The sequence below is a fragment of the Oncorhynchus keta genome, chromosome 23 (genome assembly GCF_023373465.1).
Source record: "Oncorhynchus keta strain PuntledgeMale-10-30-2019 chromosome 23, Oket_V2, whole genome shotgun sequence".
NCBI lineage: Eukaryota > Metazoa > Chordata > Actinopteri > Salmoniformes > Salmonidae > Oncorhynchus > Oncorhynchus keta.
In genome coordinates, this window is record NC_068443.1 from 30,592,639 (window position 1) to 30,615,676 (window position 23,038).

Here is a 23,038-nt window from a genome sequence, read left to right on the forward strand (position 1 = left end):
TCCGATTTACAAATTAAGCATGGGTGTCATGTCAGAGAAGAGCTTGGACTGGGCTGAGTGGGTGGGTGATAGGGCCGAGAGACCAGAGGTGGCAAAATGGAGTGCTCGGGTAGGGGTGTAGGGTTTGAGCATAGCCTGAACGTAGGGAGGGGCAGTTCTTCTTGCCTCTTCGTAGGAAAGTACCATGGTCTTGTAGTGGAAGCGAGCTTCGACTGGAAGTCAGTGGAGTAGCAGGGTGACATGAGAACTGGGGAAGGTTGAACACCAGGCCGACTGGATAAGTTGCATGGGTTTGATGACACAAGCGGGGAGCCCAGCCAACAGCAAGTTGCGAATGGTCCAGATGGGAGATGACAAGTGCCTGGATTAGGACCTGCGCCGCTTTCTGTGTAAAGTAGGGTCGTACTCTACGGATGTTGTAGAGCATCAACCTGGAGGAGCGAGTCACTACTTTGATGTTTGCAGAGAACAACAGGGTGTAGTCCAGGGTCACACCAAGGTTATTTGCACTCTGGGAGGGGGACCGTGGGGTTGTCAAAAATGATGGAGAGGTCTTGGAGCGGGCAGGCCTTTCCTGGACAAGCTCTGTCTTGTCGAGGTTGAGTTTGATCTGGTGGGCCGGTAGTACGTGGTGCAGACACAGATACTCTCCATGTCACCTGGAAGGAACGGCCTGCCAGGTAGGATGTAATCCAAGAGTGCAGAACCTGAGACGCCCTGAGAGAGTGGAGAGGAGGATCTGATGGTTCACGGTGTTGAAGGGAGTGGATAGATCTAGGAGGATGAGAACAGAGGAGAGAGTCAGCTTTGGCAGTGCAGAGAGCTTCCGTGACACAGAGGAGAGCAGTCTTGAAGCCTGACTGGTTTGGGTCAAGATGATTGTTCTTAGAGAGATGGCGAGAGAGTTGGTCAGAGACAGCACACTCAAGTGTTTTAGAAAGAATAGAAAGAAGAGATACCGGTCTGTAGTTTTTGACATCAGAGGAGTCACGTGTTAGTTTCTTAAGGAGGGGAGCGACTCCGGGCTTTTTGAAGTCAGAGGGTCGGAGCCAGTGGTCATAGATGAGTTAAGTGAGAAATTGGAGAAGGTCTCCAGAAGGGAGGAGAGGATGGCGTCGAGCGGGCAGGTTGTCGGGTGGCTGGACCTCACTAGTCATAGAATTTAATCTGGAGAGAGAGGGGAGAAGGAGGTCAAGGCGTAGGATAGTTTAGTACAGCACTCCAGCGGAGGAGTATTTTAAATGTCTGCTTCACAGAAATCTGGCAATACACATTGACTTCAGACAATTTTTTACACCTGTCATAGATCTAAAGGAGGGGTGGAGTGAAGGAGGAGGGGGGAGAGGGAAAGGAGAGGAGAGAAGAGGGGGTAAGGAGAGGAGGGGAGAGGGGGAAAGGAGGAGGAAAGAGGAGAGGGAAAGGAGAGGAGAGGAGGGGAGACAGAGAGGAGGGGAATGGAGAGGGAGAGGATGAGAGGGGGAAAGGAGAGGAGGGGAGAGGGGGAAAGGAGAGGATGGGGAGGGGAGAGGGGGAAAGGAGAGGAGGGAAGAGGGGGGAGAGGAGGGGAGAAGGTATGAGGGAAGAGGGGGAAAGGAGAAAGGAGGGGAGAAGGTGATAGGAGAAAGTAGGTGACAGCGCTGCAGCCAGGAGAGGGGTAGGCCTAACAGGCACAATTGTTCTTTCTCCAAGAACCAACTTGACACCCCCCTTACCTTCCCGAGGATACCATGTATAACCCTATTCATAAATCCAATTTGAACTGCAGTATTACATCGCTCTCAGGCTGGGCCCAGTAACTGTATGACATGGGAATGGGATGAGGGCGGCTGCATGGGTCCACTTTCCTCAATGTTGCAATTTCTTGAGTTGATATAAATAGTTTGTCATCTCCAGGTTTTTATGACTGCTTTTCTCCCAAGTGCTTCCTGAACACGTATTTTCACATATTTTTGTTTGTTTAGTGTGGTGCTGCTGGCATTCTAAGACAGTGTCCCAAATAGCACCCTATTCCCTATGTAGTGCACTACTCTTGACCTGAGCCCTGTGGGATTAGGGTGCCATTTGGGATGCAGATAATGTGTCTCATTGCTGTCATACTGCAGCAGCACCCCACCACCACTGGTAGCACACTCCATAGTGCACATAAGACACCCCAGGCAGGGAGGTATAGCTCTCTGACATTATGGAGAGTGCAGACACGACGTGTGATGTGCATCATACATACAGTAAGTACTACCTTCTGTAGTTGGTGTTTCTACAGCCTTTGTGCTGCTGTGAATCCATTACACACACGCCAGCAACACTCACTAAAATAAGACTATGTGTGTTTGAATTTTTTTTTTTAAGTACAGAAATGTTTTTAAGTATTGAATAATAGTGCTCTTTTGAAGTGGCGTGTGAATGGAGATTTCGGGTGTACTTGTATGACTAAGAAGAGCTACACATACTGTACTCTCTTAGTCAGTATGGCTACATGCACACAAGACAGAGAGACTCACACTCCTTTTTATTTTGGGCCTGCTACTGACGAAGGAGTCAGCTCTACTCCGCTCCTTCCTGTGTCTGTGAGTGGGCTGCTGAAGAAGAAGACAGCACCTAAACTAACACGAGGAGGAGAGCTGGCATACCGATCAACCTGATGAGCACAGAAGCAACATTGGGGGGAACTAAGGGAGACCTGGAGTTGAATGTGAGGCCAAGTTATAACCTGAACATTTTAGTGCTGATATGTAGAGCGTTATGCCTATATGACGTGCATATAAAGTATTTCTGAAGGTTTTTTTAATGCTACATATCACCACTAAGTAAAGTGTAACCAATATGTGTTTTATACAGCCACACCACATTGAAGGATGTAACTACTAAAACCACGGTAATATAAAAAATAAGTCATTCTGACAAATGAATCAATAACAACACTGTGGGTGTTTTTCCACACGAGCTGTCTGTGATTTGGTCTTTACTGGCAAATGAATCAAGTTTGACCATCTGGAAAATGAGATCTCTGTGTATTAGACAGTGAAACATCTCTTGTTTATTGGTATCATCAAGGCGCACTGAAGAGCTCATCCCAGCTAACTGACCGCTATTGATCAAAGTACTGCCTCCTGAAATTCATCCTTTTTCAGCTCAAACCCCCATCTCTACTGTGTCCATTGTCTATAAAGTCTGTGTCCCGTGACTGACATAACGTTTGTTTAAATAATCGTTGAAGACTGAGAGAGCCTGGCCACACCTACGGAATATACAAAGACTGATCAAGAAATCAAAGATTATGTTGGCTACATTTTAAAAAGCTATGTCATATTATGCACATTACAGTCATGCGGTAACTGATAAAAACTTACCTCGATTACAATATGTAGGCTACACTCACTGACTATCAACCGACGAGAGAGCGAGAGAGAGCGAGAGCGAGAGCGAGAGCGAGAGAGAGAGACCAGCAACCATAACAATGCTTAATTAAACCACATCAGGAGACCACATTTGAGGTCTGGGAAAAATCTAAGAAATGTGCCTTTTTTGAGTGCAGTTACCCTTTAATTCCAGTGCACAGGCACCTAGCACTGTTGTTTGGTTAGCAGTGTTCCTGTAGCCAGTGGATTGATGAAAATAATCATCATATCGTTCTGCCAGGTAGGCATAGGCTACTTTGTAGTGGCACGTGTGCTCCCTCTCCGGCCTCTAGGTCACCAGGCTGCTCGATATGGCGCACGCCTGTCACCAGCGTTACGCACATCTGCGCATAATGACACTCACCTGAACTCCATCACCTCCTTGATTACCTGCCCTTTATATGTCACTCCCTTTGGTTTCTTCCCCAGTTGTCATTGTTCCTGTGTCATGTTGGTGCGCTGTTCGTGTTTCTTGTTGTGTGCGTTTATTTATTAAACGTATTCACTCCCTGAACCTGCTTCCTGACTCTCAGAGTACATCGTTATAGAATGACGGCTCAACAAAGGGAAGCATCAGGGAGTGTTTTTTTGTTGGTTTTTGTGTTGGAGGTGATGTCGGGTCCGGGTGTTGGAGTCGGAGCTACCTGGGAGGCCTCAGCTGGTTTGTAGGTTCCCATGCCTCAGCGAGTTTGTAGGCTCCCATGCCTCAGCGGGAGCCTACAGATGTGCGTAATGGGTTGGCGCCCCCCCTTGGGTTGTGCCGTGGCGAAGATCTTTGTGGGCTATACTCGGCCTAGTCTCAGGATGGTAAGTTGGTGGTTGAAGATATCCCTCTAGTGGTGTGGGGGCTGTGCTTTGGCAAAGTGGGTGGGGTTATATCCTTCCTGTTTGGCCCTGTCCGGGGGTGTCATCGGATGGGGCCACAGTGTCTCCTGACCCCTCCCATCTCAGCCTCCAGTATTTATGCTGCAGTAGTTTGTGTCGGGGGGCTAGGGTCAGTTTGTTATATCTGGAGTACTTCACCTGTCCTATCCGGTGTCCTGTGTGAATTTAAGTATGCTCTCTCTAATTCTCTCTTTCTTTCTCTCTCTCGGAGGACCTGAGCCCTAGGACCATGCCTCAGGACTACCTGACATGATGACTCCTTGCTGTCCCCAGTCCACCTGGTCGGGCTGCTGCTCCAGTTTCAACTGTTCTGCCTGTGATTATTATTATTTGACCATGCTGGTCATTTATGAACATTTGAACATCTTGGCCATGTTCTGTTATAATCTCCACCCGGCACAGCCAGAAGAGGACTGGCCACCCCACATAGCCTGGTTCCTCTCTAGGTTTCTTCCTAGGTTTTGGCCTTTCTAGGGAGTTTTTCCTAGCCACCGTGCTTCTACACCTGCATTGCTTGCTGTTTGGGGTTTTAGGCTGGGTTTCTGTACAGCACTTTGAGATATCAGCTGATGTACGAAGGGCTATATAAATACATTTGATTTGATTTGATAGGCTCCCATGCCTCGGCGGGTTTGATAGGCTCCCATGCCTCGGCGGGTTTGATAGGCTCCCATGCCTCAGCCGAGGCAACCAGGGAGGTCTCAGCCAGCTCATCGGGCTCTCACTGCTCAGCCGGTTGTCAGGTTTCTGCGCCTCAGCGGAGGCGACCGGTCCGCTCCAGATCCCTGGGATCGTCCCCGTGGTTGGCATCCTGTGGCTGGAGCCGAACGCACCGGGGAGGGGGTACTGTCACGTATGCTCTCTCTCCAGCGCCTCAGCCGGATCAACAGGTTCCCTCACCTTAGCAGAGGTGACCAGTCCACTCCTGATCCCTGGGATCATCATCTTGGTCGGCATCCTGCGGCTAGAGCCGCGCGTTGGGGAGGGGATACTGTCAGGTGTGCTCCCTCTCCGGCCTCTAGGTCACCAGGCTGCTCGTTATGGCGCACACCTGTCGCCAGCATTACGCGCATCTGCACATAATGACACTCACCTGAACTCCATCACCTCCTTGATTACCTGCCCTTCATATGTCACTCCCTTTGGTTTCTTCTCCAGTTGTCATTTTTCCTGTTTCTGTGTCATGTTGGTGAGCTGTTCGCGTTTCTTGTTGTGTTCATTTATTTATTAAAAGGTATTCACTCCCTGAACTGGCTTCTCGACTCTCACCGTACATCATTATATGTAGCTAGTTAACATTTAATAGAGAATTTGAGAGCCTTTCCATCTACCAGAATACAACAGTTAGACCTATCATTAGCATCGCTATATTTTTCCTGTTCCTTAATTGTTTGAAACCTGGACATTTTCATTCTTATTATGAGGCATGTCTTACCTTGCTTCAAAGTTGCTTATAGCTAAAATCTCACTATAGAAACGTGGAGGCAATTATTTTCTGAAGACTTCCAAATATTGCCGTAGGCCTACCTGCGCCTAAATTGGGAAGATCTGTTCCATCAGCCTTATTAATTGATACAGTGTATATCTCTACACTACTTTGACACTCATCGTGGGGATTAAGAAGTGAGAATAGGAAATGCCCTCTGAAAAATAAGTGGGTATCTGACATATACCTGAGTATTCCATCCACTACACTAACTGAATGGATATTTATCAAATGCATCAGAATCTCTCATGGCTTCACGTTAAAAACAAATTACTATCCAGTCTTCTGGTTCTCTTTAGGAATGTATTATTTATTTTTAAAAAATAAGAATTTTAAAAACTATTTTTCAGTCCAACTAGTACATACTTTGCAACAAGCATAACCACCAAACCAGACAGGCAAATTCAGGGCGGCTAAAACAACTCAATCCAAGGACAAATCAACTTAAATCTATTATATAGAGCTATAGCTGAATGGAACTTTTTACCAATCCATATTTTTCAGGCAAAAAGTAAATCCACCTTCAAAAAAAATTAAGAACATCTAATGTGATAGACCATATGACTGGACAGGAAATAGAAAGAACATCTAATGTGATAGACCATATGACTGGACAGGAAATAGAAAGAACATCTAATGTGATAGACCATATGACTGGACAGGAAATAGAAAGAACATCTAATGTGATAGACCATATGACTGGATAGGAAGTAGACAGAACATCTAATGTGATAGACCATATGACTGGACAGGAAGTAGACAGAACATCTAATGTGATAGACCATATGACTGGACAGGAAATAGAAAGAACATCTAATGTGATAGACCATATGACTGGACAGGAAATAGAAAGAACATCTAATGTGATAGACCATATGACTGGACAACAAATAGAAAGAATATCTAATGTGATAGACCATATGACTGGACAACAAATAGAAAGAACATCTAATGTGGTAGACCATATGACTGGACAGGAAATAGACAGAACATCTAATGTGATAGACCATATGACTGGACAACAAATAGAAAGCATCAAGTGAATGTTAAATGTGTTTCCTGTCAGGTATTTTAATTACCTGTATTGTCTACTTGTTGAATGTTTGTTAAGTCTTGATTGTAGTTGTTTGTAATGTCTTGTTAATTGGTGTTGGACCCCAGGAAGATTGGCTAGCGTTACGGCGTTAGCTAATGGGGATCCATTAATTGCAAAATTACTCCACTGAACAACACCCTACCCTTCTCCATATTTGTCACTAGACATTTAGTTTGAGTCATTCTTGTCCACCCCTTATTGCAAAGTGAATGAATAATAGTGGCCATCCTTTTCCCTGAGGTGTGCCCTTGTTTACAAACCATGTTCCTCTAACATTTTCTCTTGTATTCAACATGGCCCTCCCTATTTTGGCTCTGAAGACGTACAGTAAGATGTTACTGTACAATATTTCAGAGACAGTCATGTTTCATCCTATTTTTGAGTCATTTTGAAATCAACAGCTGAATGGGTTTTCATCTGCTGAATGGTATTTTGAACCTGATTTGTCATTTGTGTCCCTCTGAGCCTTACTCTGTGGGGTTCATGGCCATTATGAATGCAGTCTTAAATAGGTGGTGGGTGGCACACGAGACAAATAAGAACTGGCTGGACATGGGAATGGATTTTTCAATCAACTCCACCCTGTGTGCAAAGAGCACTGTCGTTACCCTGGATTTAGTGCTGCCAAGCAGCATTACAATTTTAATCCGTTATCTCTCTAACAAACAAGAGTCCAAGTCCACTTCCCAAATGGCACGCTACTCCCTTTAAAGTGCACTACTTTGGTCAAAAGTAGTGCACTATATCATAGGGAATAGGGTGCCATTTGGGACACAGTCCATTTTCCACACTACAATCTGCATGTTCCGACCAGATAGCTGTTACTGAAGGACAGAGCTCAGGGATGTATTCATTACGGCACCGGTTCACCGTAGCAAAACGCTTTGCAACGGAAAACTAAAAACGAGACATGTTCAGAGGTTACTTTATGAAAAGTCATACCTTAGTGTCATGCCTGTTGGAAACATTCCAATGATGGCTGTAGCCATGCTTTTTGAATGACAGTAGCCTACATTCAACTTGGTCACACAACACATTCCTCTCAGTAACTGTTAGTTAGACATTCTTTAGTTCTTAACTTTATGGAAATTGAGTCAGTCACCCCAAATAACTTTTAGACTTCAACAAGCCACAAAAAGCCAGAAGTTAGTCATCTCCCAGTAGGTTTATAGTTTGGTTGAGGGTCAGTATCTCTCTGCTCTGTAAGCCAGCGGCCTGACTAGAAACACTTACTAAACAGGAAAACGAAATCAAATATTGCAATCACTAGCCCGCCTGGCACTCGGAAAAGGTCATCTCACACATGCCTGTGCGCCGGTTTCCATAGCAACAGGTATTAACATCTTTAATTCATGCTGATTGTTCAGTTGCATTGGGGCATGACTGATGGCTATCGAGGCTGACATCACCTGGCTGCAGTGTATACAGGGAAACTACATGGACAGGAGGACATAGCCCGACATGACCCCGTCACAACATGTCAACAGCCTCTCCTCATGAAATACCGAAGCTGCAGAACAATCTGAGCAATGTGAAAATGTCCTTACCTATTGCAATAGACCTGCTAGAGTAGTGGTGTATAGCAAGAGCAGTGAACATTGAATACAGGCTGAGACTTCAGAGGATTGAGTGAAGAGCTTCAGTCTCGTGAATCAATGCCGGAGCTTTGAGTCAGGCAGTCAGTCTCAGGAAGTGAGAGGAGGGGATGAGAGTTACAGGGGGCAGTTAGTAATCTCTCTGTGTTTGTGCTGCCTGACTATCGATTTAAGGAGCTGTGTGTGAGCACACCTGATTGAAACGGTTATTTCCAGGGTAGTTCTGGCAAGGTCCACAAACAATGAAGCAAATATTGGGACTGCAATTCCAAACCACTATCTGTGCCCTCCTCTAAATTGACACTTTGAAAGTTACACACTGTCAACTTCACAGTTTAATCCTGCAAATTATCAGACAAGTTCAATCTCTATAGGCTGTTTGTTCCCAGTCACTATGGACACAGTGGGGATGATGACGCTGGCTCTTCTTTCTCCCTGCTGTCGTTGGGGAATGGATCCAAGTATGCTTTCAACTCGAGCAACCAACCCAGGAAGAAACAAATGACTTAAAAAAGCAACACGACAACTTAAGTGCAATGTGGCTCTTTAGTTCGCAACTAGGCCTCTTCATCTGATTGTAAATCAGCAGCCGCACATAAGTGACACTACAGCTAATGTAGAAATGCTTTTGATCAACTGACACAGGAAGTAAAAGTGACTCAGACAGTCGAGGCCAGGCATCCAAAAATAAACCCAAGAGCTTGTACATAACTCGTCGTTCTTTCCTCTCTGAGCCCATAGCTAGCTGCCTTCAAATGGAGTCGTCTGTCTGGCCTCAGAGGAAGTGAACACAACACAGTGAGATAACAATGTGTGTAGCAGCACAACAAGAACAAGGTGACTGTGTTCTTACAGCAAGGTCGTGTTCACTTGGCATGAAACTGAAGAAAACAGAGGGATACTATCTGAAGCCTACACTGAAGTTCATGTGAACTTAAAAAGATGGCACACAGGTGATTGGGGTTGCAGTCAGTGAATGAAGCTTCACCGGCTGTTAGTGACAGCAGTCACTCAACCACATGATACAAAATCTGACACAGGCAACGTGGGCTCGAGTATATAGTCATAGTAGGGCTCAGTTGCAGCAAAAACAAGAGCGTAACAGATGTTACTGTTGTCAAATGATACTAGCTAGTAGCTACAGGGGAATCAAAGCTAATGCCCTATCTACATCCTCATATGGGTCAAGAAAGATCTAGACATCTTAGTCGCCTCATTAGAAAGGGAAATATTGTCCCTCACTTTACCAATAATCTACAAATCTACAATTTACACAAGCCTGTACGCTGTGCCAAGACACAACAGAGGAAAATGAAACGTTAAACCTTGACAGCATCACTTCTGAATGTGGTGGTAGACCATCAAAACACTCCACTAACTGCAACCAAGAATAACATTCTGCTTGTCCTGAACATTACAGGAGAGTTTCCCAGACACAGATTAAGCCTAGTCCCAGACTAAATGCACACTTCAATAGAGATTGTCCATTGAAAGGGATTTTTAGTCAGGGACTAGACCTAATCTGTGTCTGGGATACCGGCCCTACAGTACATCCAATATCAATAAGGTCAAAGCTGAGTGAGACAGGCAAGGCAGCGTATTGTACAATATAGTACATAATATAGAGAAAATGCTATTGAGGAGGTAGAACAGTCAGAGTGAGCTGGTGACACTTTACGTAACTTGCTCTTATCCCTGTGTAGTAATACAGTAATTACTATGCTCCATGGCGACAACATGTTTATACAACATTACTAGAGTAATAATAGAGGTACTGCACAGGTGTAAAAGCAGCGTCATGGTACGTGTTACACATTAGTCCATGGCATTGTGTACATGTCTTGACACTGTACACCGTATGCTATTGCTGTACTTTTAGCATGCAGAACAATTCCCTCAATTCTGGTGTGCGTCAAACAAGGGTAAGTCAGTGAAGTCGATGGGAAAACACACACGGCATTAATGGCAGCTAATTGACCTTCTCCACCTGAATGATGGAGTTATCGCAAATGCAATTAGAAAACGTTATGAGGCTACAACATCACATTGAACAGCAAGCAAACAGCAAACGACTGAAAACTGAAGTAAATGGAACTCATCACCACACAGAGGCCTTAGATGAACTTTTCCACATCACTATCAAATATGCTCACGGAATAATCCTTAGATACTGTTTGATATGAAAAACATCGTTTCCATGGGATGAGTATTGTATTACATAGCCTTTAATATAGATAACAATTAGTCTAAACCCATATATAATACTAAAAGGAGGAGGTGTTCTACAATGTGATTAAGTTTAATCTCTCTTCTTAAATGCTTATCTTTATAATAATAGATATGGCTACAAACAAATAGGTTTTGGAAGGTTTAGAAAGTAATAATGTTTTGGTTTTCCTCCCAATGAGCAGCATAGCTACCATTTTTCTGGTCACCATAGCAGCGCTGCCGCCACTTATCAAGGTTACATAATAAAGTGGCCCGCTCTCTTTGAGGTATAATTTGTTTCGTACTGGAAATACGGTTCAATCTCAATAGCTATTGAACCAAGCATGCATGAACATGAAGATGGTATATTCTGAATCATGGGTGGATGGAGAACAATCCACACCTAATAAAATATTTACATCTCCAATAACTCTTACACAAAGCGTGACATGACATTGAAAAGTATATATTCTGAGTCGGGGGAGGATGGAGAAAAACACATGGCTTTTTACATTTATTTTTTACTTCAACAAAAACGTGTATTTTTCTCCGTCCTCCCCTGATTCAGAATATAGCATTTTCATAGTCACAGCACACTTCGTGTAAGAGCTATTGAAGTTTGAAAGCCGGAAGAAAAAACATGTATATTGACATTTCAATTAACAAAAAAAACTATGGTTATTCTCCATTCTCCCTCAATTCAGATTATATCCTTTTCATAGTCATGCGCACTTTGTGTAAAAGCTGTTGACGATTGCAATCCAAAATCTTTTACAAATAAATAATAAAGTGTGGATTGCTCTCCATCCACCCCTGATTCAGAATATAGCATCTTTAAAGTCATGGAATGCTTGGTTCAATAGCTATTGACAAGAGAAAACCGAATATCCACCTTAGATAAAATATAAAGCGAATTTTACCTCGGTCCCGCACCCAACATTGAAAAAGACTTTTCCCTGACCCTCACCATTTTAGTGAGAGAAAGACATCAAACATCCTGATGGCCTACAGTGATTCTCTGCGATTTCTCCCTGCAAAAAAAAGGTTATACTGTATCCTAAATAATGGCATTTATTCCAATAAGAAAACTGTTAGGCTACCCAGTGGCTATTAAAATAGTAATAATTTAAGAGTAGTAACCACTTTAGGTGTGCTGGCCTGCACATGTTAAAAACGTATTTGTAAACAACAGGTGTAAACAATAATATAGGCCTATATTTCTTGCACATTTTTCTTGTCATTAGGCTTTATTACACCGAATTGCCCCCATTATAGATATAGTCGTTATATCTTCCAACAAAAAAAGAGCTGCAGTCGTAGGCTATTCAGTGCCTTTCCAGACTGCCTAATAAAATATTGACAGAGACCCAAAATAACCATATGTGCGTCTCCTCGCAGCTGTGGGAACATTATGATCCTTCATAATCACAGATAAATAGATGTAAGCTACTCACCGAATTTCCTGTCTGCAGAGGCTGGAAAATAGGTTTGGGAAACAAGTAGCACAAGAAAAATGTAAATCGAATCCATGCTTCACATGCAGGATAGAGAGAGAGATGGAGATGGAAGGTAGGGGAGGATGCAGGGCGTTTCAAGCAGTAGCTCCTTGGGTCTCTGCTCCTGCAGTCAGCCTCACTACGATGATCAGCACTAAGAACACAACAGAAACCGCTTTGGCCCCTCCTAGCTGACGTCAAGGAGAAGCGCACGTGCAGAGAGCGCAGCCAGCACATCATTGAACGCACACAACAATACCCACTGAGTATACAAAACATTAAGAACACCTGCTCTTTCCATGACATACAGTGCATTCGCAAAGTATTCAGACCTCTTGACTTTTCCTACATTTTGTTACGTTACAGCCTTATTCTAAAATGTATTCAATTAATTTGTTTCCACATCAATCTACACACAATACCCCATAATGAAGAAGCAAAAACAGGTTTTTAGATGTTTAACACATTTATTTACATAAGTATTCAGACCCTTTGCTATGAGACTCAACATTGAGCTCAGGTGCATCCTGAACGAATTGCTAAAATCGCTGAAGTTGGAGACCTTTATCTCCCTCACCAACTTCAAACATCTGCTATCTGAGCAGCTAACCAATCGCTGCAGCTGTCTGTACATAGTCTATCGTTAAATAGCCCACCCATTTTTACCTACCTCATCCCCATACTGTTTTTATTTATTTACTTTTCTGCTCTTTTGCACACCAATATCTCTACCTGTACATGACCATCTGATCATTTATCACTCCAGTGTTAATCTGCAAAATTGTAATTATTCGCCTACCTCCTCATGCCTTTTGCACACAATGTATATAGACTCCCCTTTTTTTCTACTGTGTTATTGACTTGTTAATTGTTTACTCCATGTGTAAAACTCTGTTGTCTGTTCACACTGCTATGCTTTATCTTGGCCAGGTCGCAGTTGCAAATTAGAACTTGTTCTCAACTAGCCTACCTGGTTAAATAAAGGTGAAATAAAAATATATAATTTAAAAAAATTCTGTTTCCATTGATCATCCTTGAGATATTTCTTCAACTTGATTGGGGTCCACCTGTGGAAGAAGTTTGGAACCACAAAGACGCTTCCTAGAGCTGGCCACCCAGGAAACTGAGTAATTGGGAGAAGGGTCTTGGTCAGAGAGATGACCAAGGACCCGATGGTCACTCTGGCAGAGCTCCAGAGTTCCTCTGTGGAGATGGGAGAACCTTCCAGAAGGACAACCATCTCCGCAGCACTCAACAAATCAGGCCTTTATGGTAGTGGCCAGACAGAAACCACTCCTCAGTAAAAGGCACATGACAGTCTGATCGGAGTTTGCTTAAAGGCACCTAAAGGACTCTCAGACCATGGGAAACAAGATTCTTGCATCTGATGAAACCACGATTGAACTTTGGCCTGAATGCCTGGAGGAAACCTGGTACGGTGGTGGCAGCCTCATGCTGTTGGGATGTGTAATGTCATACCCAAGAAGACTCGAGGCTGTAACCGCTGCCAAAGGTGCTTCAACAAAGTACTGATAAAGGATTTGAATACTTATGTAAATGTAATATCCGTTTTTTATTTTTAATACATTTGCTAAAACTTCTAAATCCAGTTTTTGCTTTGTCATTATGGGATTTGTGTATAGATTGATGAGGGGGAAAAACTATTTAATACATTTTAGAATAAGGCTTTAACTTAACAAAATGTGGAAAAAGTCAAGGGGTCTGAATACTTTCCGAATGCACTGACTTGGTAAATCAAGGTGAAAGCTATGATCCCTTATTGATGTCACTTGTTAAATCCACTTCAATCAGTGTAAATGAAGGGGAGGAGACAGGCTAAAGGAGGATTTTTAAGCCTTGAAAAGCAATGAACAGCAGTATGAATGTGCCAAATGAAATGCCAATATATGCCTTCTGTTATAATTTAGGAAGTAATAACAGTAGGCCTACTGCATGTATACTATGAGGACATTTACAGAAAATTCCAACTGACAGCATTTGTTCCAGGAAAACCCAAACATTAGATGTACCTTTCTAGCATGAATCACTCTCTCTCATTCCATCTCTCCCTCTCTCTCATTCCATCTCTCTCTCATTCCATCACTCCCTCTCTCATTCCATCGCTCTCTCTCTCATTCCATCGCTCTCTCTCTCATTCCATCGCTCTCTCTCTCATTCCATCGCTCTCTCTCTCTCAATCCATCGCCCTCTCTCTCATTCCATTCCTCTCTCTCATTCCATTCCTCTCTCATTCCATTCCTCTCTCATTCCTCTCTCATTCCATCTCTCTCTCTCTCTCTCTCCATTCCTCTCTCTCTCTCCATTCCCCTCTCTCTCCATTCCTCTCTCTCCATTCCTCTCTCTCTCCATTCCTCTCTCTCTCCATTCCTCTCTCTCTCCATTCCTCTCTCTCTCCATTCCTCTCTCTCATATTCCATTCCTCTCTCTCTCTCTCCGTCTCTCCACATCATTCTGTGGCACAGGTTCTCTCTCTCATGCAATAATACATAATCACATCTGTTATTGCAGCATCCTGCTTTGGTGTGATCTTCAGATAGAGAACCTTTAATATGTAGAAGACCTAATGTACAGACTTTGAAGAAACAGCTGAGAAAGGTGGGAATTGAGAACGTTAAGGTGGTTTGAGTTGACTGACAATCCCTCCCTCTCTCTGAAACGAATGACCAGATAAATAAAAAGTAAACCAAGGTAACACAAATGGTAAAACAGATCAGGTGAGTCAATCATCGTGATCACACTGACACATACACCATTTACAAAACCATCCCTCAAATGGCATCTTCTGTGACTCATTTGCAGTGATATAGCTCAAGTAAATGAAAACAGTAAGACATTCAAATGAATGAAAACAATATGACACACAAATTCCAAGGAGTCCAAGGAGCCAAAGTAATATACAGCTTGTTGCTGTGTAAACAGCAAACAATCTTTATCGTTTAAAAGACATAAGGAGACATTCTCAAACATGGTAATTGTAAAAAGAATGTACTTTTAAATATCTGAATATTTGTGGATTTAAAGCATAAGATAAACAAGTACATAGAGGTGGCAAACCAATTCGGAACAAGAGGAGGATAGGAGCCTCACTCCAGAGATAGTTTTCATTCGACGTCTTACACACAACTGACAAAATCAAGGAACCACTTGAGGGGTACAAAGTATATTGAAAAGCAGGTGTTTCCACACGGGTGTGGTTCTTGAGTTAATTACACGATTAACATCCCATTATACTTAGGGTTACGTATAACAATGCCAAGTTGCCCATTGGTTTATCTCCCAAGAAGAAGAAGAGACCTCAGTGACATTAAAAGAGGGGCCTCAAAAGAGTATAGGGGGTTTAAAGGGTATGTGAAGGGGCAGATTGGCCATCTGGCATTGGTTGAACCATCTTTTAGTTGGGTGGGCTGGTCGAAATTATAGAAACAGTTGAAGTCGAAAGTTTACATACATTTAGATTGGAGTCAATTAAACTCGCTTTTTTTTAAAGAGTTAATATTTTTGCTCTATATCGTATGAAATAGCGGGCTATTACCACTTAATCAGGGAAGGGGGGATTCGAGGAACACATGTGACAGGTACTAACTTGCCATAGCCTAAAAAAGTCCTTAGATTGTCTTTTAGTACACATAAGTCAATAGCTATCTGTACACGCACATGTGACAGGCACTAATTTGTAGTTAGGCTGTTTTAAGGTATTATAAGCCAATGCTAATATATAAGGCATTTATTCAGTGATTTTCTTCTTTGTCTAATATGTGTTTATTCATTCACAACTAGGATGTTGCTGGGCTCAGCACAGACAGTGTGGTCTCCTGGTCTCAGTGATGCTAGGCTTAGGTATTGACAAATCCAATTTTATTTGTCACATGCACCAAATACAACAGGTGTAGTCTTTTACAAAATTGGGAGCCATCCTCTGACCCCACCTAGTATATAGGTCTGTCACGCCTATATACTAGGGGGGTTTCTAGTTATTAGATTTCTATGTTGGTGTTTGTGTATGGTTCCCAATTGGAGGCAGCTGAAAATCGTTACCTCTAATTGGGGATCATACTTAGTGTGATTTTCCTACCTGCTATGTGGCATATTGTTTTGTATGAGTGCCTATGTGCGCTACATATTTCACAATCATTATATCTTTGTTGTTTTGGAATGTCACTATCAATAAAATGTGGAACTCTACTCACGCTGCGCCTTGGTCCAATTATTTATACGACGGTCGTGACAGAATATCCCCCCTAGTCAGGACCAAGCAGCGTGCCCAGGAGGTGAAGGAGAGTTGGTCATGGGCAGAGATACTAGGTGGATGCGAGACCCTTCCTTGGCGGGAGTCTCCGAGGAGTAAAGGAGGACTGCGACGACGCCGGGGTCCGCTGCCACAAACAGACCAAGGGCAACCCCACGTTTTTTTGGGGGGGGGGGGCACAAGGGGCGGTCGGCCGAGCCGAGGAGAGAGCCAGAGACCGTCTGGGAGTCGATGGAGCAGTTTGAGGAGGGATATTGGAGAGAGAAACTTGAAACTCTCGACCCACTCCACTTCAGCCCCGTCGATGTTAATGGGAGCCTGTTCGGCCCTCCTTTTCCAATAGTCCACGATCAGCTCCTTTGTCTTGCTCACAATGAGGGACAGGTTGTTGCCCTGGCACTCTGGCACTCTGTCTCATCGTTGTCGGTGATCAGGCCTACCACTGTTGTGTTGTCAGTTAACTTAATGATGGTGTGGGAGTCATGCTTGGCCATGCAGTTGTGGGTGAACAGGGAGTACAGGAGAGGACTAAGCATGCACCCCTGAGGGGCCCCTGTGTTGAGGATCAGCGTGGCAGATGGGCTGTTGCCCGTCAGGAAGTCCAGGATCCAGTTGCAGACGGAAGTGTTAAGTCCCAGGGTTCTTAGCTTAGTGATGAGCTTTGTGGGTTCTGTGGTGTTGAACACTGAGCTGTAGTCAATGAACAGCATTCTCACATTGGTGTTCCTTTTGTCCAGGTGGAAAAGGGCAATGTGGAGCACGATTGAGATTGCGTCATCTGTGGATCTGTTGGGGCGGTATGCGAATTCAAATTAAATCAAACTTTGTCACATGCACCAAATACAACAAGTGTAGACCTTACCGTGAAATGCTTACTTACAAGCCCTTAACCAACAGTGCAGTTCAAGAAGAGTTAAGAAAATATTTACTAAATAAAGTTTTTTTTTTAAATAAAAAATGAACAATAACATTGGAGTGGATCTAGGGTTTCCGTGAGCCCTGACCAGCCTTTCAAAGCATTTCATGGCTACTGACGTGAGTGCTACTGGGCGGTAATCATTTAGGCAGGTTACCTTCGCTTTTTTGTGCACAGGGACTATAGTAGTCTGTTTGAAACATGTAGGTATTACAGACTCAGTCAGGAAGAGGTTGAAAATGTCAGTGAAGACACTTGCCAGATGGTGCTGGTAACCCGGGGTGAGGGAGAGGCCCGAAACAGAACAATTTAGGTCAACTTTTCAAATGTCGACAAAACAAAATAAGATAGACAAGGTGGGATCTTTTTGTGGTGGTAAAATGAATTATGCCAGAAATGTCCGTGGAAATGCTTTTATGAGCAAATATGGATATAATAACCATCATATGGAAGTAAACATGGAATTACGCATGGAGTCACACATGTTGTGTGGTCCTCCCATTATGACTGGTTGGGAAAAGCATGCAGTTTATTAGGCTCCAGATTAAGTAAATGATGGTGAACATCACAGGGCGGTTAAAGTGCAAGGTGATGAGCTTAAATTGAGATTTTTGTCATCACTGGCACACACAATACCCCATAACGTCAGCGTGAATTTATGTTTAGTCATTTTTACTAATTCATAAAAAAATAAAAGCTGTAATGTCTTTAGTCAATAGGTTTAAGCTTAAATAAGTTTGAGAGTAAAACGTGCTTATTAAATCACATAATAAGTTACATGGACTCACTCTGCGTGCAATTACAGTGTTTAACATGAGTTTGAATGACTACTGTATCTCTGTACCACACACATACAGTTTGTATGGTCTCTCAGTCGAGCAGCGAATTCTACACAGATTCAACCACAAAGACCAGGGAGGTTTTCCAATGCCTCATAAAGAAGGGCACTTATTGGTAGATGGGTAAAAAAAAAATCAGACAGTGATCATCCTTTTGAGCATGGTTAAGTTGTCAATTACGCTTTGGATGGTGTATAAATACACCCAGTCACTACAAAGATACAGGTGTCCTTCCTAACTGGCCGGAGAGGAAGGAAATCGCTCAGGGATTTCACCATGACGCCAATGTTGACTTTAAACAGTTACAGAGTTTAATGGTTGTGATAGGAGAAAACTGAGGATGGATCAACAACATTATAGTTACTCCACAATACTAACCTAATTGACAGAGTGAAAAGGAAGCCTATCCAGAATAACAATATTACAAAACATGCAACCTGTTTGCAACAAGGCACTAAAGTAATACTGCAAAAATGTGGCAAGCATTTATGTTTGTCCTCAATAGAAAGTGTTTTGTTTGGGGCAAATCCAATAGAACACATTACTGAAAACCCTCTCCATATTTTAAAGCATAGTGGTGGCTGCATCAGGTTATGGGTATGCTTGTAATAATTAAGGACTGGAGAGTTTTTCAGGATAAAAAAGAAATGGCGCTAAGCACAGGCAAAATCCTAGAGGAAAACCTGGTACAGAATTCACCTTTCAGCAGGACAATAAAACACAAGGCCAAATCTACATTGGAGTTGAGTGGTTGAGTTACAGTTTTGACAAATCTACTTAAAAATCTATGGCTAGACCTGAAAATGGTTGTCTAGCAATGATCAACAACCAATTTGATAGCGCTTGAAGATTTTTGAAAAGATAAATGGGCAAATGTTGCAAAATCCAGGTGTGGAAAGCTCTTAGAGACTTACACAGAAATACTCACAGCTGTAATCATTGCCAAAGGTGCTAAGTACAGATTCAGGGGTGTGAATACTTATTCAAATAAGATATTTCTGCATTTCAATATAGTTGCACACAAACAAGTAAGCATGTTTTCACTGTCATTATAGGGTATTGTGTGTAGATGGGTGTGAACACAAGTGAATGTGGTATTTTTGGATGTAATTTTTATTAAATGTGCAAAAAAAAATAAGCATGCTTTCACTTTGTCATTACAGGGTATTGTGTGTAGATGGATAAAAAATGAATAATAATACATTTTAAATTCAGGCTGTAACAACAAAACATGGAATACTGTAAATCAAGGGGTAGGAATACTTTGAAGGCACTGTAATGCAATTGTTTTTGTGAGAAAACCATCAGTAGAGTTGAAAATGCAAGGGAAACTAATTTCACTTGTATTTTATATTTCGGTACATGAGAATTTAAACAGCAAAAATGTATTTTGTAAGTCAATTTGATGAAAACATCTCTGGTGGGAAAATGCTCATATTGTTTTTATGCAGAATTTTTTATATTTGCATGAAAATCCATCACCAATTGGATGGAAACCTAGCTATATACAAACAGATGTACTGCCAGTTTCTTAATAGTTTGGCTCTATATTATGTATATACACTGAGTGTACAAAACATTATGAACTCTTTCCATGACAGACTGACCATGTGAATCCAAGTTGAAAGCTTTGATCCCCTATTGATGTCAGTTATTAAATCCACATCAATCAGTGGAGCTCAGTCACGTGTAGCCCAGTTGGTGGAGCATGGTGCTATCAGTGCCAGGGTTGTATTAGCAGTGCGAGTATTCAAATGTATGCACTCACTACTGTAAGTTGCTCAGGATAAGAACATTTACTACACGACTAAAATGTAAATGAAGGGGAGGAGACATTAATGATTTTTAAGCCCTGAAAGAATTGAGACATGGATTGTGTGCCATTCAGAGGGTGATTGGGCAAGACAAACTATTTTCTGTTGAAGTCATTAAAACTTGTTTTTCAACCACTCCGCAAATTTCTTGTTAACAAATTGTAGTTTTGGCAAGTCGGTTCAGACATCTACTTTGTAAATGACAAGTAATTTTCCAACAATTGTTTACAGATTATTTCACTTATAATTCACTGTATCACAATTCCAGTGGGTCAGAAGCTATCATACACTAAGTTGACTGTGCCTTTAAACAGCTTGGACAATTCCAGAAAATGATGTCATGGCTTTAGAAGCTTCTGATAGGCTAATTGACATCATTTGAGTGAATTGGAGGTGTACCTGTGGATGTATTTCAAGGCCTACCTTCAAACTCAGTGCCTCTTTGCTTGACATCATGGGAAAATCAAAAGAAATCAGTCAAGACCTCAGAAAAAATATTGTAGACCTCCACAAGCCTGGTTCGTCCATAGGAGATATTTCCAAAACGTCTGAAAGTACCACGTTCATCTGTACAAACAATAGCACGCAAGTATAAACACCATAGGACCACGCAGCCGTCATACCACTCAGGAATGATACGCGTTCTGTCTCATAAAGATGAATGTACTTTGGTGAGAAAAGTGCAAATCAATCCCAGAACAGCAGCAAAGGACCTTGTAAAGATGCTGGAGGAAACAGGTACAAAAGTATCTATATCCCCAGTAACAATGAGTTCTATATCGACATAACCTGAAAGGCCGCTCAGCAAGGAAGAAGCCACTACTCCAAAACCGCCGTAAAAAAGCCAGACTACGGTTTGCAACTGCACATGGGTATCGTACTTTTTGGAGAAATGTCCTCTGGTCTAATGAAACAAAAATGTATCTTTTTGGCAATAATGACCATCGTTATGTTTTGAGGAAGAGGGGGAAGCTTGCAAGCCGAAGAACACCATCCCAACCGTGAAGCACGGGGGTGGCAGCATCATGTTATGGGGGGTGCTTTGCTGCAGGAGGGACTGGTGCACTACCAAAATAGATGGCATCATGAGGCAGGAAAAGTTTGTGGATATATTGAAGCAAAATCAGTCAGGAAGTTGAAGCTTGGTCGCAAATGGGTCTTCCAAATGGACAATGACACTAAGCATACTTCCAAAGTTGTGGCAAAATGGCTTAAGGACAACAGTCAAATTATTGGAGTGGCCATCACAAAGCCCTGACCTCTATCCTATAGAACATTTGTGGGCAGAACTGAAAAAGCGTGTGCGAGCAAGGAGGCCTACAAACCTGATTCAGTTACACCAGCTCTGTCAGTAAGAATGGGCCAAAATTCACCCAACTTATTGTGGGAAGCTTGTGGAAGGCTACCCGAGACGTTTGACCCAAGTTAAACTATTTAAAAGCAATGTAAACTTCTAAACCACTGGGAATGTGATGAAAGAAATAAAAGCTGAAATAAATCATTCTCTCTACTATTATTCTGTCATTTCACATTCTTAAAATAAAGTGGTGATCCTAGCTGACCTAAGACTGGGATTTTCTACTAGGATTAAATGTCAGGAATTATGAAATCTGAGTTTAAATGTATTTGGCTAAGGTGTATGTAAACTTCCGACTTCAACTGTAAGTGCCTTTGAGCAAGGTGTGATAGCAGGTGCCTGGCGCACGGGTTTGTGTCAAGAAATGCAGCACTGCTGGGTTTTCAAGCATAACAGTTTCCCGTATGTATCAATAATTGTCCACCACCCAAAGGACATCAAGCCAACTTCACATGACTGTGGGAAGCATTGGAGTCAATAATCCCTACCGAACGCTTAACACCTTAACAATCCATGCCCCGATGAATTGAGGCTGTTCTGAGGGCGAATGGGGTGGGGGAGTGTAACTCAATATTAGGAAGGTGCTCTTAATGTTAGATAGGGCCCTGTGTTTTGGTTCATCATGTCACATGACCTGGATTTCTAATTTCTATCCTTTTTCTCCCCAATTTCGTTGTATCCAATTGGTAGTTAAAGTCTTTTCCCATCGCTGCAACTCCCGTACGGACACTGCTTCTTGACACAATGCCCGCTTAACCTGGAAGCCAGCCGCACCAATGTGATGGAGGAAACACCATACACCTGGTGACCGTGTCAGGATGCATTGCGCCCGGCCCGCCACAGGAGACACTAGTGCGCGATTGGACAAGAACATCCCTGCCAGCAAAACCCTCCCCTAACCCGGAAGACGCTGGGCCAATTGTGCGCCGCCACATGGGTCTCCCGGAAGCGACTTGCTGTGACAGAGCCTGGACTCGAACAAGGATCTTTAGTTGCAGTTAGCGTTGCAATGCAGTGCCTTAGACCACTGCACCACTTGGGAGGCCATGACCTGTATTTTAACCTTTATTTAAAGCTTATTAATCAAACTTCCCCTGTGTATTATTATTTCAGATGGTCCATTGTAATTCTCATTTCTGGAAAAGGCTTAAAATAAAGGTTAAAATCCAAGTAATGTTGCATGTTCTGCTAAAACAGAGGGCCCTAGGAATTGTGAGTCAATGGTCATCTATTAGACATTTATTCAGTGATTGTCTTCGCCTGACAAATGTGTTTTTATTATTTCACAACTAGGACGTTGCTGGGCTCAGCACAGGCAGTGTGGCCGCCTGGTCTTCTGGTCCCAGTGATGCTAGCCTTAGCAGCAGCAGAGTCAAGTACAATAGAGCTAGGGGAAATAAAAACAGAGAGAGAGACGCGCTGACACAGTGATGTAGGATGGTGGGGCTAAAATGCCATGGCTGAATTTACTTCCCAGTCCACCCCTGTGTGTGTATGCGCACGCGTGTTTCTCACTCACCAGATCTCAACCCAAGTGTACACTTATGGGAGATTCTGAGTGTTCTCCACCACCATCAAAACACCAAATTATGGAATTTTTCTATGGAAGAATGGTGTCGCATCCCTCCAAGGTGCATTGAAGCTGTTCTGGGTCGTGGTGGCCCAAAGCCATATGAAGAACCTA

At 42.8% G+C, this 23,038-nt stretch overlaps 1 protein-coding gene across 2 annotated transcripts in view; it reads right to left on the bottom strand.

Moving 5' to 3' along the window:
* The window catches only part of LOC118402153 (receptor-type tyrosine-protein phosphatase N2-like), a 148,225-nt gene extending 135,908 nt beyond the window's left edge, over positions 1 to 12,317 (bottom strand). Inside the window, exon 1 of one of the 2 annotated variants that reach the window (XM_052477002.1) lies at positions 12,120 to 12,317. In XM_052477002.1, the coding sequence (XP_052332962.1) occupies positions 12,120 to 12,195 (76 nt within the window). In that variant the 5' untranslated portion in view covers positions 12,196 to 12,317. The remainder of the gene's footprint in view (positions 1 to 12,119) is intronic. The other variant, XM_052477003.1, reaches the window with a different exon arrangement.
* Positions 12,318 to 23,038: the final 10,721 nt, after the last annotated feature.